Raw genomic sequence first — 17,205 nt, 5'->3', positions numbered from 1 at the left:
TAAACTGCTTACACTGGTGTTCAATTAACAGCACAGCTCTAATTTGGCAGCTTTAGTACATTTGTAAGGTCAAAGTTGTGAAGATGAAGCAATGATAACACAAACATGCATACATTGTACATGCATCTCAAAATGGTGCCAGAAATGTGTATACAGAATAAATATAACTTGGCCTAATACAGAGGTCTTAAACTGATTCTAGAAAGGGTCAAGAGGGTGCAGGTTTTCTTTGCAACCACCCACTCCACCAGGTGATTGCACTGATTAACATCACTTTGAGCAGATGGAATCAGTTAATCAGTGCAATCACCTGGTGGAGTGGGTGGTTGCAAAGAAAACCTGTACCCTCTTGGTCTTTTCTGGAATCAGTTTGAGACCTTTGGCCTAGTATCTGCCTCCAAGGAGTGGCATATTAAAGCTTTCTGTACCTCCTTGAGAAGTTGGCACGTTGAGTGTCACGATCTTGCTGTTGGCAGGCAGCGGCAGCTTCGTGGTGAGAACCTTTCCACCTACTGAGGTTCCTGTAATCTGGAAGGTCTGGCCACCAGAATTGCCCACGGTCCCATCTGTGCCAACTGGTTATAATAAAGTGGAAGCAGCAAAAGAAGAGGAGGAGGAACATATTGGGTAAATAGGACTTGATAACCACAGCAGGTAACCTATCTACAGTTCTGTTCAGAAATATTAACACCCTTACATTTTAAGGAGAGAACTGTAACTACAGAAATATACACAAATGAACCCAAGTTACTGAACAGCAACTATTTTTTATTTCACAATATGAAAGCAAACATTAAATGTACATGTGACAGTTACTGGCTGGATTAATTAACAGTAAATCCACACTTTCACAACCAGTTCAGGGCATGGATATATGGACATTACAAAATCTCTGAATAGGTTTTGGACTTCATTTACATGAATTGAATATGCATGGTACTATATGGTACATCTGTTTGTAGTAGGAAATTCTCAAACCATGCAAGGAGACAAGTGAGAGAAGCCACCAAGAAACCCATGACAACTCTGAAGACATTATAGATTTCTGTGGCTGGAACTGGAGGTACTGTCTTTAGTATAAGTTTTGTTTGTTGCAACATCACAGCTTCATGGTGGCGAGAACCAGAGGAGGACTTAAATACACGAAAACAGACCAACTCTAATCTTGAGTTTCTCGTGTGCCATCTGGCAAACTGTAACTGAAATTTCAGCTGTTATTTTTTCTTTGCATCACATAAGTGAGTCTGAAAAGGTAGTCTTTTCATCTGTGCAGCCCAATACCTTCATATCCACTGGCAAGGTTTTTGCGCTCTAGAGAAATCACCTCAGTGCTGTTGTTACAAAGCAGCTGATCCATTACAGGAGGAAGCAGTTATTAGTGACGAGTCCAATGTGACTGGAGTCAGGATCAGGCATTACAGGTTGTCTCCAACAATGGGAGAAATGGCCCAATCTCACAGGTCATTTACAGGGAAGATAAGGTTGCTGATGTGCAATCATCTGCCTGCTAAAATGGGTCCTTGGATAAGGGATCAGTTCCCAAAGATGTGAGATGCCTAACAACAAGAGGGATCGCTTTGACTGCAAAGCGTCTGCAAGTGTGTGTCTGAAGAGGCTGCAGTCATCTGACAAACAGATGTAACCAGAGTCCAAGTGTAGCTTTAAGGCAGAGAAATTTACTATCAATATGATTTTTTTCTCTTAGCCACAGAAGAAGAGTAAGGAGATAGTCCTTGCATGTCACTTCACTGACTTGATGAAGGGGTTTGACCTTCTGAGTAGAAAAGACTGCTTCTGATTACTGGAGAAGATTAGATGTCTACCAAAGCTGCTAAAATTTATTATTTACTTCCATGATGGATTGCAGGAGAGAGTACAGTTTGAGGAATCATCTTCAAAAATGTTCTGCCATTGTCAATGGTGTGAAACCGAGCTGCGACCTCATCCTAAAACTGTTCTGGATCTTTTCCCCTCCTTGTACTATCATACACTTTCAGGTCATCTAACAATGAAGTGCACTAAACACCCAGGCTAAAAGCAAGCCCCCAACCTTGTATGCCTCAAGGTCTAGATCAAACTGTGCCAGGTCCAGCCATGGGACATCTGTTCACTGAATACGTTGCTCTAACATCCCACACATCTGCCGTGCTCACAGGTCAATCCATTACCTAACACATCTCTGCAAAGAACTCAGCCTCCACATCAGCCTGAAGAAGACGAGACTGTGGGCCACAGTGTTAATGAAGCCCCCAATGTAAAATCAGTGAGTACGCCCTGCAGGTTATCAAGGAGCTTAACGACTTGGGATCAACAGTGTCTAGTAACATTTGCCTTGACCAAGTGCTCGACAAGAAGGTAGGAAAAGCCTCAGCTGCCACGGCCAAGCTATCCATGAGGATGTGGGAAAACATCGAGCTTACCACAGTCACGAAGGCGTCAGTATACAAAGTTGCAAAAAGATCACACTCCATAACAGGAAGAGTTGAACCACTCTACTCGTGCCACCTCAACAGCTTTCACCTCTGTTGCTTTTGCTGACTCCTCTGCAATTCCTGGAAGGACCATATGCTGAACAAAGACATCATAGAACAGGCAAGCATTCAAAGCATGTTTGCCCTAGTTACACAATGAGATCTGTGCTGGCACGCCCATATCTACCACATGTAACATAGCCGCATTCCTCAAAAATATCAATTATGGAAAGATTGCCAAAGGGCCCAGGCCGATTACACATTCCACACTGCGATATGAGGATGTCTGCAAACATGACATGAAGTTCAAGGAAGGAATGGCAGCCCCTTGTAGGACTGCCATTCCTTCCTAGGATTTACAAAAAGCATAACCACTGTATAAGAGAAGATGGTGAAGCTGTGGGCCAATTAGACAAATAAGAAAGGAGTGGCATACACCACGCCTAAGCTTTCATACTTCGTATGCAACAAGTGCACCAAGGACTGTCATTCAAGAATTGGCTTGTTCAGTCATAGCCAAAGCTGCTCAAACTCAAACTGAGACTCTCAAATAAACACAATGCCATTGTCTCTATAGATTGTTGGAGCCAGAGAAAATAACGTCTAATACAGTAAAACGTGCATGTAATAAATTCAGGTGGACCAGCGAATTTTGTCCATTATAAACAAAATCCGCTATATGTATAAAATGGGCAAAAATCTGTTATATGTATGTAACAGATTAGTTACAGTCAGGAGGTGCCGAACGATCTACGGGCAATCGTGAATAGGGGTCTGCCTCATTTAATGACCGGGTCAAAATGTCCTCTGAAAGAAAACAGACGCCTGCATTAAATAAGCGGCGGGCATCATGTGCATTAAAAAGACTACATTTGGTCAAGTCACTCTTTTTTCTAAGTCCACTGAGAGTGGTACCTTTAAATCCTAAAGCCTGATTTAGGATTCTGCAACTCTAACTCCGTGCCATGCAATGATGTCAATGTGTGTGACAGTTTTAAAGTTCTCCGTCGTGTCTTCATGCAATTTTTCTGCATTGTGCTTTTTTTGGATTAATTTATCCCTCAAAAAGCTCTTCTTTCTACAATCATCAACCTTCAAATCAAAGGTAAGGTACGTTCAATTTCCTCCATGAATATTTGAGCGTCTTTTTCCCAACTCCATGCTGTGAAGTTGGTCATATTTGCTGACATTTCTGCCAAACGTATCTGATCCATGATCAAAATGTAGTCAGTGTGCACACTGCAAAACTTTTGAAAATATGATGGGAGAGGAAGGAGTGAAAACAGAGAATTGACAACTCACAGCCATTGCGGTCTCTGTCATTTAGAAGGTGTATGTCAGACTGCGGGTCCCGTGTCGGAGCGCAGTTAGAAAAAAATAAACAGCCAGGCTTTTAATCACGGAAAGACGGTACCCACTTTCCTTGAATCAGCGAGTATCAGTGCTGAGCTTTAATTTCATACCTGTTACTGGGCATATCCAGACTGCTCTGTCCAGTACATGCGAGGAATTTTAAATGGAAATGTACTGACCCCCGACAGGACCTTTTGACCGATGCGAGTGAAAATTTGTTATACAAAATCTGTTATATATGGTGTTTATTACATGGAAAACCATACAAAAGCATTGAGACTTTTATTTTTGTCCGGTGAATGTGAATATCCTTTTTATATGATGACGGTTTAGGCAAGTTATACTTTACAATCAAATAACACAAACATGAAACCAGAAACAACATATCTCCAGAAGCTCCATTTTGCTGCAAGCAAGATGGCAAACATCCAAACCAATCAATTTGTTACATTTCAGAGAATGTTATTCATTTAACACTGAACACATGAAAGGCCAACAATACAGTCATTTAGCAGATGTGAGGTTAATGATCTTAAGGAAAAATATGATTGTATGTGCCTCCTGAAGCTGACATTCAACAAATACACACATGACATACCGTGTGTGCTCTGACCCTGCTTGACCCAGGAGGCAAAGGACTGTTGGAAGTTCTTGTTCTGCTGGAAAGTGACAGGCGTGCCCATCTTGGTGGACAGTACAACCTTGGCAGTAGCTGCACCCTGTCCTGACAGTGAATTGACAATTACTTTGGGAGTGGTGGCAGCCGTGGTAACAGGCGTTCCTATTGGTGTTGCTGGGGCTGAAGCTATTTTCTGCTCCTGGCGTTTCTGTAATAGTCGCAAACATGGAGGCCAAATCAACTAATACTGTTCAGATTATGAAAGCATCCAAGAAAACCAAAAACACCCCTCTGGTCAACTCCATATACCACCAAAAGAAAATTATAGTGTACCCTCCCCACATTACCAGTTGATATGATCTGAAGCTGATTTTTAAATTTTACTTTACTTTTTGCCTCCGTGTGACAATCTGTTCTTTTGTGAGCAGTGTAAAAATGGCAAGTCAGAATTTGTCACATAAGATTTGGACCACTTCATATGTGGTACCAGATCTGATGCACATCTGCACTCTGTTGATGAATGCTGTGATTATACAGATAAGGACTAGATCATTCCTGGCCAGGCATAAACAAAGAATCCAGTTAGATTAATAGATAAATAAATACATTACATAAATAAAAGTGCAGCATGGTGGAACAGTGGTTAGCATTGTTGCCTCAATGTCAGAAGGTACCAGGTTTGCGTCTGACCTGGTCCTTACTGTGCGGCATTTCCGTGTTTGAGTGGGACCTGGAGCCTATCCTAGCAGTGATGGGACAAGATGTCGGGTCCACCCTGGACAGGCTGCCAGTCTATTGCAGGGTCACATACAGACAGACAAACAAATTCACACCTACGGTCAATTTAAAGTCACCACTTCACCACTTAACCTGCACGTCTTTGGAAGTGGGAGGAAGCCGGAACACCCGGAGGGAACCCACGCAAAGGTGGTGAGAACATGCAAACACCACACTCAAACGACTTGGTCAGACGTAAACCTAGGACCTTCTTGCTGTGAGGCAACAGTGCTAACCACTAATCCACTGTGTTTCCCAATTACGTGGAAATTCCAATGATTAAACAGAATCCTCGGCAACAGGCACAATCTCAGTAAAATAAAGTAAAGCAAACCAACAATGGAAACCAGTGAAGGCAAAATATTGTCACAGTACTGACACAACTCACCTTGGCCTGCTCAGCTGCTTGAGCTTTCTCTTTCTCTACCCTGTACCACAGGAAATTTACAAAAGACACAAAAGAGAGAAATAAAAAAAAAATAGACAAAAATTAGGAGGGAAAACATAAAGACTTTACACAGTGCAGCTGAAAAAAAAGGTGAGTTCTATATGACAAGTTTACAACATGCAAAGTGAGTGACTCATGTAAACCTCAGACCTTTCTGAGAAAGCTCTGATCTCCCACAGGTCCAACTCCTCCTCAGCCACCCAAGTCTCAATCACCACTGGGCCCGTCTGTTTGGCGGGCTCAGGCTTCTTGGGGCGTAAGGCACTCGAGCGCAGTCCCTTCCTCTGAGGGGTGTGTGTTTCTGGGATGGTAAACAGATAAGAACAACACATGCATTTTGTACTTGCTAGCCACAGGATTTAGAAAAATTTGTGTGGCTCGGAGAACTGTTATCAAAATTTTCTTGTTGATGGCAACAAGTTTTAAAATTTGAAAGAGCATTAAAATTGCCTTACAACCCATCAAGTACTTTAAAAATTGCTTTAAATCACCACTGATAGCTTCGCCTCTTCCCTTGTCCCTTTATGGAAAACTCTTTAAAGATTTTTGGATGCTCATTTGAATGGAAAGTCCAGCAGGGGTGGTGGAAAAGTGGTTAGTGAGCTTGGTTTCAGTGTGGAAGGTTCCCGGTTCGAACCCCACCCTACCACATTTCTACAAGTAATGTGAAGATATGTCAGGAAGGGCATCCGGCGTAAAACCTGTGCCAATTCAACATGCAAATCTACCTTGGATCTGCTGTGTGAAAACCAGGGAGCAGCCGATGGGACTTACTTTTCATTTGACTGAAAAGTCCTCAAACTACATCACTGATCCTGTATCACTTTGCAAAAGATAAGTGTATGCAGAATATTAATCCTATGGGGGATACTCTGAATGAACATTTACATGTCTAATAGGTGTTTTTACAAACACTGCACCTACCCTCGCTATTCTGAGCGAAATTCTAGTCATATTTAGGCATTTCATGCTAACTGACAAGTTTATATGAGATCTTTCCATTTACGTTTGCAATCATTATTAATGGATCATTAGGGTTGATATGAATGTTGCTATTCCAAGTTGAAGAATCTTGATCCAGTAGAGCGCACACACACAAACACACATATGGCCGGACACCTCTCCAGCTGCACCAAATAGCTAGGACATCTTGGGTCAAGGTTAGACCTAACCTGTGTGATTCGCCTTGGGGTGTCATATGTTGTGATTTGGCACTATATATATGGTGTAAGTGTCAAGTGTTTACCATTTATTACCTATTGAGTTATTGTGTTCACAAGAATGTGTCAAGTCACAGAGTGAGCTAAACATGATCAGATAATGTCCAGCAAACAATGCACTCTACAGTCACATAAAAAAGAAACACTTCCTCTTGATGCATATGGATTTTATTGTTGTTTCTTTTATTGGATTTTAAGTTTTACTGTACAGTGTCCTTAAGTGTCAAGAAAGGCGCCTTTTAAATAGAATGTATTATTATTATTATTATTAAACATTCTCAACTTAAATCTAACCTTTAGGAGTCTCAGGCACTCCGAGTGGACAGATGATCTTGCGGATGCAGTACTCTGAGCGAAGCCCATATGGTCCTACGTCACGGCGCTTGATGATCTCCGTGGTGGTGATTTCAGTGTCTGACGTTTCTGTAGCAATGAGTGGGGAAAGGGCTGGATTGGTATGGTGATGAGAAAGAGAGCCCAGAAAATGGTGGAAATCCATTCCAACATAAAAATAAATGCCAAAACTACACTAAAAGTTGTCTTCAATTTATAAGGTCAAAAATGATAAATACAACCCCAATTTCAATAAAGTTGGGACGCTGTGTGAAATGTAAATAAAAACAGAATACAATGATTTGCAAATCGTCTTCAACCTATATTCAATTGAATACACCACAAAGACAAGATATTTAATGTTCAAACTGATAGACTTTTTTCTTTTTGTGTAAATATTTGCTCATTTTGAAATGGATGCCTGCAACACGTTTCAAAAAAGCTGGGACAGTGGTATGTTTACCACTGTGTTACATCACCTTTCCTTCTAACAACACTCAATAAGCGTTTGGGAACTGAGGACACTAATTGTTGAAGCTTTGTAGGCGGAATTCTTTCCCATTCTTGCTTGATGTATGACTTCAGTTGTTCAACAGTCCAGGGTCTCCGTTGTCATATTTTGAGCTTCATAATGCGCCACACATTTTTAATGGGCGACAGGTCTGGACTGCAGGCAGGCCAGTCAAGTACCCGCACTCTTTTACTACGAAGCCACGCCGTTCTAACATGTGCAGAATGTGGCTTGGCATTGTCTTGCTGAAATAAGCAGGGACGTACCTGAAAAAGACGTTGCTTGGATGGCACCATGTGTTGCTCCAAAACCTGGATATACCTTTCAGCACTGATGGTGCCATCACAGATGTGTAACTTGCCAATGCCATGGCCACTAACACACCCCCATACCATCATAGATGCTGGCTTTTGAACTTTGTGCTGGTAACAATCTGGATGGGTTTTTTTCCTCTTTTGTCCAGAGGACACGATGTCCATGAGTTCCAAAAACAATCTGAAATGTGGACTCATCAGACCACAGCACTTTTCCACTTTGCGTCTGTCCATTTCAAATGAACTCGGGCCCAGAGAAGGCGGCGGTGTTTCTGAATGTTGTTGATGTATGGCTTTCGCTTTGCATGGTAGAGTTTTAACTTGCACTTGTAGATGTAGGGACGAACTGTGTTCACGGGACAGTGGTTGTCTGAAGTGTTCATGAGCCCACATGGTAAGATCCTTGACACAATGATGTTGGCTTTTAATGCAGTGCCGCCTGAGGGATCAAAGGTCACGGACGTTCAATGTTGGCTTTCGGCCTTGCTGCTTACATGTAGAAAGTTCTCCAGATTCTCTGAATCTTCTGATTATATTATGGACTGTAGATGATGGAATCCCTAAATTCCTTTCAAATGAATGTTGAGAAACATTGTTCTTAAACTGTTGAACTATTTTTTTTCCACGTAGTTGTTCACAAAGTGTGATCCTTGCCCCATCTTTGCTTGTGAACAGCTGAGCCTTTTGGGGATGCTCCTTTTATACCCAATCATGACACTCACCTGTTTCCAATTAGGTGTGCTTTGAGCATTCATCAACTTTCCCAGTCTTTTGTTGCCCCGTCCCAACTTTTTTTTGATAAAAGACTAAAATAAAATAAAAATAAATAAATAAATAAAAGACTGGGAAAGTTGATGAATGCTCAAAGAACACCTGTTTGGAACATTCCACAGGTGAACAGGTTAATTGAAAACAGGCGAGTGTCATGATTGGGTATAAAAGGAGCATCCCCAAAAGGCTCAGCCGTTCACAAGCAAAGATGAGGCGAGGATCACCACTTTGTGAACTGCGTAAAAAAAAAAAAAAAAAAAAAAATCTTCCAACAGTTTAAGAACAATGTTTCTCAATGTTCAACTGCAGGAAATTTAGGGATTCCATCATCTACAGTCCATAATATAATCAGAAGATTCAGAGAATCTGGAGAACTTTCTACATGTAAGCGGCAATTCTGAAAACCAACATTGAATGCCCGTGACCTTCGATCCCTCAGGCGGCAAGCATTAAAAACTGACATCATTGTGTAAAGGATCTTACCGTGTGGGCTCAGGAACAATTCAGAAAACCAGTCAGTTAACACAGTTCGTCGCTACATCTACAAGTGCAAGTTAAAACTCTACCGTGTAAGGTGAAACCCATACATCAACAACATCCAGAAATGCCGCCACCTTCTCTGGGCCCAAGCTCACTTGAAATGGACAGACACAAAGTGGAAAAGTGTGCTGTGGTCTGATGAGCCCATTTCAAATTGTTTTTGGAAATCATGGACGTCATGTCCTCTGGACAAAAGAGGAAAAAGACCATCCAGATTGTTACCAGCGCAAAGTTCAAAAGCCAGCATCTGTGATGGTATGGGGGTGTTAGTGCCCATGGTATGGGCAACTTACACATCTGTGATGCACCATCAATGCTGAAAGGTACATCCAGGTTTTGGAGCAACACATGCTGCCATCCAAGCAACGTCTTTTTCAGGGACGTCCCTGCTTATTTCAGCAAGACAATGCCAAGCAACATTCTGCACGAGTTACAACAATGTGGCTTCGTAGTAAAAGAGTGCGGATACTAGACTGGCCTGCCTGCAGTCCAGACCTGTTACCGAATGAAAATGTGTGGCACATTATGAAGTGCAAAATACGACAACGGAGAGCAAGAATGGGAAAGAATTCCACCCACAAACCTTCAACAATTAGTGTCCTCAGTTCCCAAATGCTTATTGAGTGTTGTTAGAAGGAAAGGTGATGTAACACAGTGGTAAACATACCACTGTCCCACTGTAAACATCTCGTCTTTGTGGTGTATTCAATTGAATAGGTTGAAGAGGATTTGCATATCATTGTATTCTGTTTTTATTTACATTTTACACGTCACAACTTCATTGGAATTGGGGTTGTATTATATACAACTAAATAAATATACAGCTATACTACCAAGTCCTATTTTAAAGTCCAAAAGGTTTTTATCCCTCTTTTTTTGAGTTGCTCAACATGTACAGAGTTGCAAATTTCACAAAGAATGCATTACACTGGCACACAAGCAATCAAACAGTCACTTAAATATAATCATATTAAACAATAACACAAATGCATCATCAAATCAAATAACTATTTTACCCAAGCTGCTAAGACCCTTCGGGGCCCCCTACCTGTTCGTGCATTTCCGACAGCAGCAGATGGCTTGACAGCCATGTCATCCCACCTCAGACAGGCCCACAGCAGCCTCAGCATCAGACTCACACCAGCCAGAGACTTCACAGTCTGTAGACGATACCTGATGCCAATATCCAGAGATTGAAGTATTATTCATGTAACAGTTAAGTGCAGGTCGTTTGTGTTATTGAAAATACTGTAATTATCGTCCCCCCTGGTGGTGCAATATGCATAAAATGGACAAAATCTGTGATATGTATGTAACAGATGAGTTACAGTCAGGAGACACCGAATGAACTACAGGAACTCCCCACCTCCAATTAGGCTTATGTATTTCCTTGATTAATTGCCTGACCTTGAATCAGAGCCTGTCTCATTTAATCACAGGGTCAAAACTTCATCTGAAAAAATAAATACCTGCCTTAAATTAGCACCGGACATTATGTGCATTAAAAAGATTATATTTGGTCCAGTCACTTTTTTTTTTCTTAAGTCCACTGCGGAGTGATACCTTAAAATTCTAAAGCCTGATTCATGCTTCTGCAACTCCATTTTAGCCATTTTAAAGTTGTCTGTCATGCTGGTGGGCATCCTAATGCAATTTACAGCAGGAACAGTAGCTTTTTCTGGATTAATTTGTCCTTCAACAAGCTCGACTTCTTCATACAATCACCCACTTCCAAACCAACAATTCCTCCATGAAATGGTCATTTGATCGTCTTTTTCCGACTCAGTGTTTGCACACTTTTCTGCCAAACGTATTTGATCCATCACCGAAATGTAATTGGTGTGCACACTGCAAAAACAATTAAAATATGACGGAAGAGGAAGGAGTGAAACCAGAGAAGTGACAAATCACAGCTCTTGTGGTCTCCATCGTAGTAAGTGTGTGAGTTCGTAGCCAGGCAGAGGGCTCTGATATAAAGCGGCTGTCTTTGGTTTACCACACCCCTGGAACGTGTGAAACTGAACATCATATTACAGTGCAGGCAGCAAGCAGCATTTTGTTAATAATTGCCTGCCTCGTTTAGGTGCCAGGTCTGAGCACGATTTGAAAAAATTAATGCCCGGACTTTTAATCAAGGAAATACTGTACCCACTTTTCCTTGAATCGGCGAGTGTCAGTGCTGAACTTCATTTCATACCTCTGTTACTGCGCATGTCCAGACTGCTCTGTCCGGTACATGAGAGTGTTTTTTAATGAAAATGCATTGTGATCGGACAGGGAGTTTTGTCCGATGTGAGCGAAAATCTGCGATACAAAATCCGGTATATACAGTGTTTACTACACAGAAAAACGTAGAAAAGCACTGGGACTTTTGCTTTTCTCCACTGAGTGCGAATACCTGGTTTATATGACGACGGTTTAGGTAAGTTTCACTATAGTACGAAATGCACACAAGTGCCCTCTGTTGGACACAAGCAGCAATTTCATAAAATACTGAATACGGATGTCCCGATCAGGGATTTCGCAGCCAATCGCAATCCGAGTCATTTAATACTGGGTATCTAATACAGAGTTCTGATGTGATACTTGTATTTTCTGTGATATTACACTTACACAGAGTCAAATGCAGCAGTGATGTTCCTGCAGGTGCAGAGTATTGTTTTTACAGCATTGATTTCCTTAATTTAAATACAGTGCATCCGGAAAGTATTCACAATGCTTCACTTATTCCACATTTTATCATGTTACAGCCTTATTCCAAAATGGATGAAATTAATTTTTTCCCCTCTAAGTTCTATACACAACACGCCACAATGACAATGTGAAAAAAGTTTATTTTTTTTATTTTGGCTAATTTATTAAAAAACAAAAACAAAAAACCCTGAAATCACATGTACATAAGTATTCACAGTCTTTGCCGTGAAGCTCAAAATTGAGCTCAGGTGCATCCTGTTTCCACGGATCATCCTTGAGATGTTTCTACAGCTTAATTGGAGTCCACCTGGTGTAAATTCAGTTGATTGGACATGATTTGAAAGGCACACCCCTCGACATATAAGGTCCCACAGTTGACAGCGCATGTCAGAGCACAAACCAAGCATGAAGTCAAAGGAATTGTCTGTAGGCCTACAAGACAGGATTGTCTCGAGGTACAAATCTGGGAAAGGGTACAGAAATGTTTCTGCTGATTTGAAGGCCGCAAAGAGCACAGTGGCATCCATCAGCCATAAATGGAAGTTCAGATCCACCAGGACTCTTCCTAGAGCTGGCTGCACATCTAAACTGAGTGACACAAAAAGGTTACAAATGATCTTCTTATGGCCTCAGACAGTGGACTCATCTCTGTGCTCGTCCTGTTAGGCCTCAGTGCAGCTTTTGATACTGTTGACAATAACATTTTATTACAGAGATTAGAGCATGCCATAGTTATTAAAGGCACTGCGCTGCAGTGGTTTGAATCATATTTATCTAATGGATTACAATTTGTTCATGAAAATGGGGAGTCTTCTTCACGGACTAAGGTTAATTATGGAGTTCAATCAATCAAGTTTATTTCTAGAGCCCTTTACAACACTCAAAGTGACCAAAGTGCTTTACAACAAAATTTAAAAACAAAACATGGTAAAAACAAATATCCAGCAGTAAAACCATTACAAAAACAATTTAATAAAATATGCATAAAAACATTTAATAACATAAAATAAAGCGCCATCATGCTACTGAGTGTTAAAAGCCAGCCTGAACAAATACGTCTTGAGCCTGGACTTAAAAAGCTCCAAGTCAGAGATGATTCTCATTTCAGGGGGCAATTTATTCCAAAGTTTGGGCCCAGCAACAGAGAAGGCCCGATCACCCCAGCGTTTAGACCTGGACCTGGGCACGTCCAGTAAAAGCTGATTTACAGACCTCAAAGACCTGTTTGAGACACAAGGATGCAAAAGCTCAGTCAAATAAGGAGGGGCCAGGCCATTAAGGGCTTTAAAGACAAACATCAAAATTTTAAAATCAACCCTAAAAGAGACTGGAAGCCAGTGCAAATTAAAAAGAACTGGAGTGATGTGCTGACGTCTTGATATGTTTGTTAAAAATCGGGCTGCAGCATTTTGCACCAGCTGGAGACGACTCAGAGATGTCTGAGGAACTCCAACATAAAGGGCATTACAATAGTCAATTCTAGAGCTGATAAAAGCGTGGATAGTTTTTTCAAGGTCAGTGTGTTTTAAAAATGGTTTAACCTTAGATAAAAGACGCAACTGATAAAAACTTGTTCTTACCACGCTGTCAATTTGTTTGTCAAATCTAAAAGAATTGTCAAATACCACCCCAAGATTTCTTACTATAGGTTTCAAAGACGCAGACAACAAACCAGAACCTAGAAGAGCAGGGTCACCAAACAAAATGTAATCAGTTTTGTCCTCGTTCAAATGGAGAAAATTTTGCTGTAGCCACAGCTTTATATCAGCCATGCAGTCTGACAGACGTCTGATAGCGTCATTTGTATTTGAAGACACTGGCAGATAAATCTGCAGGTCATCTGCATAGCAATGAAAAGACATGTTATGTCTCTCCATAATGGAGCCCAGTGGTAACATATAAAGACAAAACAAAATGGGGCCCAAAATGGAACCCTGGGGTACTCCACAAGACAAGGTTGCAACAGAGGAGGACAAGTCGCCTATCATGACAGAAAATGTTCTGTTCATTAGATAGGAACTAAACCACTTTAATGGTGTGCCACAAATGCCAACATGGTGCTTTAAACGAGACAAGAGAATCCTGTGATCAACAGTATCAAATGCTGCTGTCAAATCAAGAAGCACTAAGAGAACTGGACATTTAGCATAAAGCGACAGAGCCACATCATTGTGGACTTTGAGGAGTGCAGATTCTGTGCTGTGCCTTGTTCTAAGCCCTGACTGAAATTTTTCAAGAATAAAATTACTATCTAAGAACACTTGCAACTGTTTAAAAACAGCTTTTTCAATAATTTTTGAAATAAAAGACAAATTTGACACAGGTCTAAAATTAGATAGAACAGAAGTGTCAAGGCGTGGTTTTTAAGCAATGGTCTCACCACAGCATGTTTGAAAGCGTCAGGAAAACATCCTGAACTTAAAGACATATTAATTAAAATCAAAAGGGAAGGGCCAACAGTGGTGAACACTTCTTTCAGTAATTTAGCAGGAAGAAAATCTACAAGGTTCCACAAGGTTCTGTGCTAGGACCGATTTTATTCACTTTATACATGCTTCCCTTAGGCAGTATTATTAGAAAGCATTGCTTAAACTTTCATTGTTACGCAGATGATACCCAGCTTTATCTATCCATGAAGCCAGAGGACACACACCAATTAGTTAAACTGCAGGAATGTCTTTCAGACATAAAGACATGGATGACCACTAATTTCCTGCTTTTAAATTCAGATAAAACTGAAGTTATTGTACTTGGCCCCACAAATCTTAGAAACATGCTGTCTAACCAGATCCTTACTCTGGATGCATTACCCTGACCTCCAGTAATACTGTGAGAAATCTTGGAGTCATTTTTGATCAGGATATGTCCTTCAATGCGCATATTAAGCAAATATGTAGGACTGCTTTTTTGCATTTGTGCAATATCTCTAAAATTAGAAAGGTCTTGTCTCAGAGTGATGCTGAAAAGCTAATTCATGCATTTATTTCTTCTAGGCTGGACTATTGTAATTCATTATTATCAGGTTGTCCTAAAAGTTCCCTGAAAAGCCTTCAGTTAATTCAAAATGCTGCAGCTACAGTACCGACAGGGACTAGAAGGAGAGAGCATATTTCACCCATACTGGCTTCTCTTCACTGGCTTCCTGTTAACTCCAGAATAGAATTTAAAATTCTTCTTCTTACTTATAAGGTTTTGAATAATCAGGTCCCATCTTATCTTAGGGACCTCATAGTACCATATCACCCCAAGAGAGTGCTTTGCTCTCAGACTGCAGGCTTACTTGTAGTTCCTAGGGTTTGTAAGAGTAGAATGGGAGGCAGAGCCTTCAGCTTTCAGGCTCCTCTCCTGTGGAAACAGCTCCCAATTCGGATTAGGGAGACAGACACCCTCTCTACTTTTAAGATTAAGCTTAAAACTTTCCTTTTTGCTAAAGCTTATAGTTAGGGCTGGATCAGGTCACCCTGAACCATCCCTTAGTTATGCTGCTATAGACTTAGATTGCTGGGGGAGTTCCCATGATGCACTGAGTGTTTCTTTTTATTCACCTCTTTTTGCTCTGTATGCACCACTCTGCATTTAATCATTAGTGATTGATCTCTGCTCTCTTCCACAGCATGTCTTTTTCCTGATTCTCTCCCCTCAGCCCCAACCAGTCCCAGCAGAAGACTGCCCCTCCCTGAGCCTGGTTCTGCTGGAGGTTTCTTCCTGTTAAAAGGATTGCCTTATTGCCTTACAATATAAAGCGCCTTAGGGCAACTGTTTGTTGTGATTTGGCGCTATATAAATAAAATTGATTTGATTTGATTGGGGAGAAGGGCCTTATTCAGGGAGATGACCAAGAACTCAACAGTCACTCTGTCAAAGCTCCAGCATTCCTCTGTGGAGAGAGGAGAACCTTCCAGAAGGACAACGATCTCTGCAGCAATCCACCAATCAGACCTGTATTTTAGAGTGGCCAAACGGAAGCCACTCCTTAGTAAAAGGCACATGGCAGCCCACTTGGAGTTTGACAAAAGACACCTAAAAGACTGTCAGACCATGAGAAACAAAATTCTCTGGTCTGATGAGACAAAGATTGATCTGTTGCGTGAATGCCAGGCATCATGTTTGGAGGAACCAGGCACCATCCCTACAGTGAAGCATGGTGGTGGCAGCATCATGCTGTGGGGATGTTTTTCAGCGGCAGGAACTGAGAGACTAGTCAGGATTGAGGGAAAGATGAATGCAGCAATGTACAGAGACATCCTGGATGAAAACCTGCTCCAGAGCGTTCTTGACCTCAGACTTGGGCAACAGTTCATCTTTCGGCAGGACAATGACCCTAAGCACACAGCCAAGATATCAAAGGAGTGGCTTTAGGACAACTTTTTGAATGTCGTTGAGTGGCCCAGCCAGAGCCCAGAATTGAATCCGATTAGGGCTGCAGCTATCGAATATTTTTGGAATCGAGTATTCTATCAATTATTTTATAGATTAACTGAGTAATTGGATAAAAAGTACTTGTGTGTTTTTTAAACAATATCAACAGTGGCAGGACTCTCCCTAAGCAATGGCACAATGTTGCTGTGACATCATGCAGATTTTTAAGTTTAGGGTGTTTCCTCTCTCTCCGTTTTCCCAGGTAATTATTTTGTTCACACTGTTAAGAGTTTTGGAGCTTTGCTGAACCATAAGCCCAGGTGTTCTGTGAAACCTTCAGTCTGCAGATAGGACATTCTATTCTTTTTTCTCTTATTGCACACAGAGGTGGGACGAGGTCACCATCAAGTCACTCTCAAGTCATGAATCAGCAAGTCCTGTCAAGTCTCAAATCATAATGACCACCAATTGTTTGCAAGCTGACTTGGGAGTTGCTGATTGATGACTTGAGAATGACTTGAAAGTGACTTTGTCCCACCTCTGATTGCTCTTTTTATGTGATTTTCCTGTGATTTATTCAGTGTTTGGTGTATATTTATACATGCCGTATAGAGTGCAGCTCAAACCGAAGTCAAATTCCTTGTTTCTGTGGATACTTGGCGAATAACACAGCCACTGAAAAATGGCTATGGAGTGCAGCGTTTCCACAAAAGCTGCACTGATAATAAACTGTACCGGGTGTTGATAAAACTCTTATCAAATCTGAATAAAGGCTTTTTTTTTTTAAAAATAGTT

General features: G+C 41.2%; 1 protein-coding gene across 6 annotated transcripts in view; it reads right to left on the bottom strand.

Annotated features, from left to right (window-relative positions):
- LOC117526752 (nucleosome-remodeling factor subunit BPTF-like) overlaps positions 1 to 17,205 on the bottom strand; it is a 119,605-nt gene that overhangs the window by 42,070 nt on the left and 60,330 nt on the right. For 4 of the 6 annotated variants that reach the window (XM_034188822.1, XM_034188824.1, XM_034188829.1 and 1 more), the window contains exons 16-21: positions 10,406 to 10,530; positions 7,183 to 7,335; positions 5,819 to 5,969; positions 5,609 to 5,648; positions 4,423 to 4,651; positions 429 to 575 (exon numbers count right to left, since the gene is read on the bottom strand). In XM_034188822.1, the coding sequence (XP_034044713.1) occupies positions 429 to 575; positions 4,423 to 4,651; positions 5,609 to 5,648; positions 5,819 to 5,969; positions 7,183 to 7,335; positions 10,406 to 10,530 (845 nt within the window). The remainder of the gene's footprint in view (positions 1 to 428; positions 576 to 4,422; positions 4,652 to 5,608; positions 5,649 to 5,818; positions 5,970 to 7,182; positions 7,336 to 10,405; positions 10,531 to 17,205) is intronic. The other 2 variants (XM_034188825.1, XM_034188826.1) reach the window with 2 other exon arrangements.

This window comes from Thalassophryne amazonica, chromosome 15 (assembly GCF_902500255.1).
Source record: "Thalassophryne amazonica chromosome 15, fThaAma1.1, whole genome shotgun sequence".
Taxonomy (NCBI): domain Eukaryota; kingdom Metazoa; phylum Chordata; class Actinopteri; order Batrachoidiformes; family Batrachoididae; genus Thalassophryne; species Thalassophryne amazonica.
This window is presented reverse-complemented; position numbering and strand designations above follow the sequence as displayed.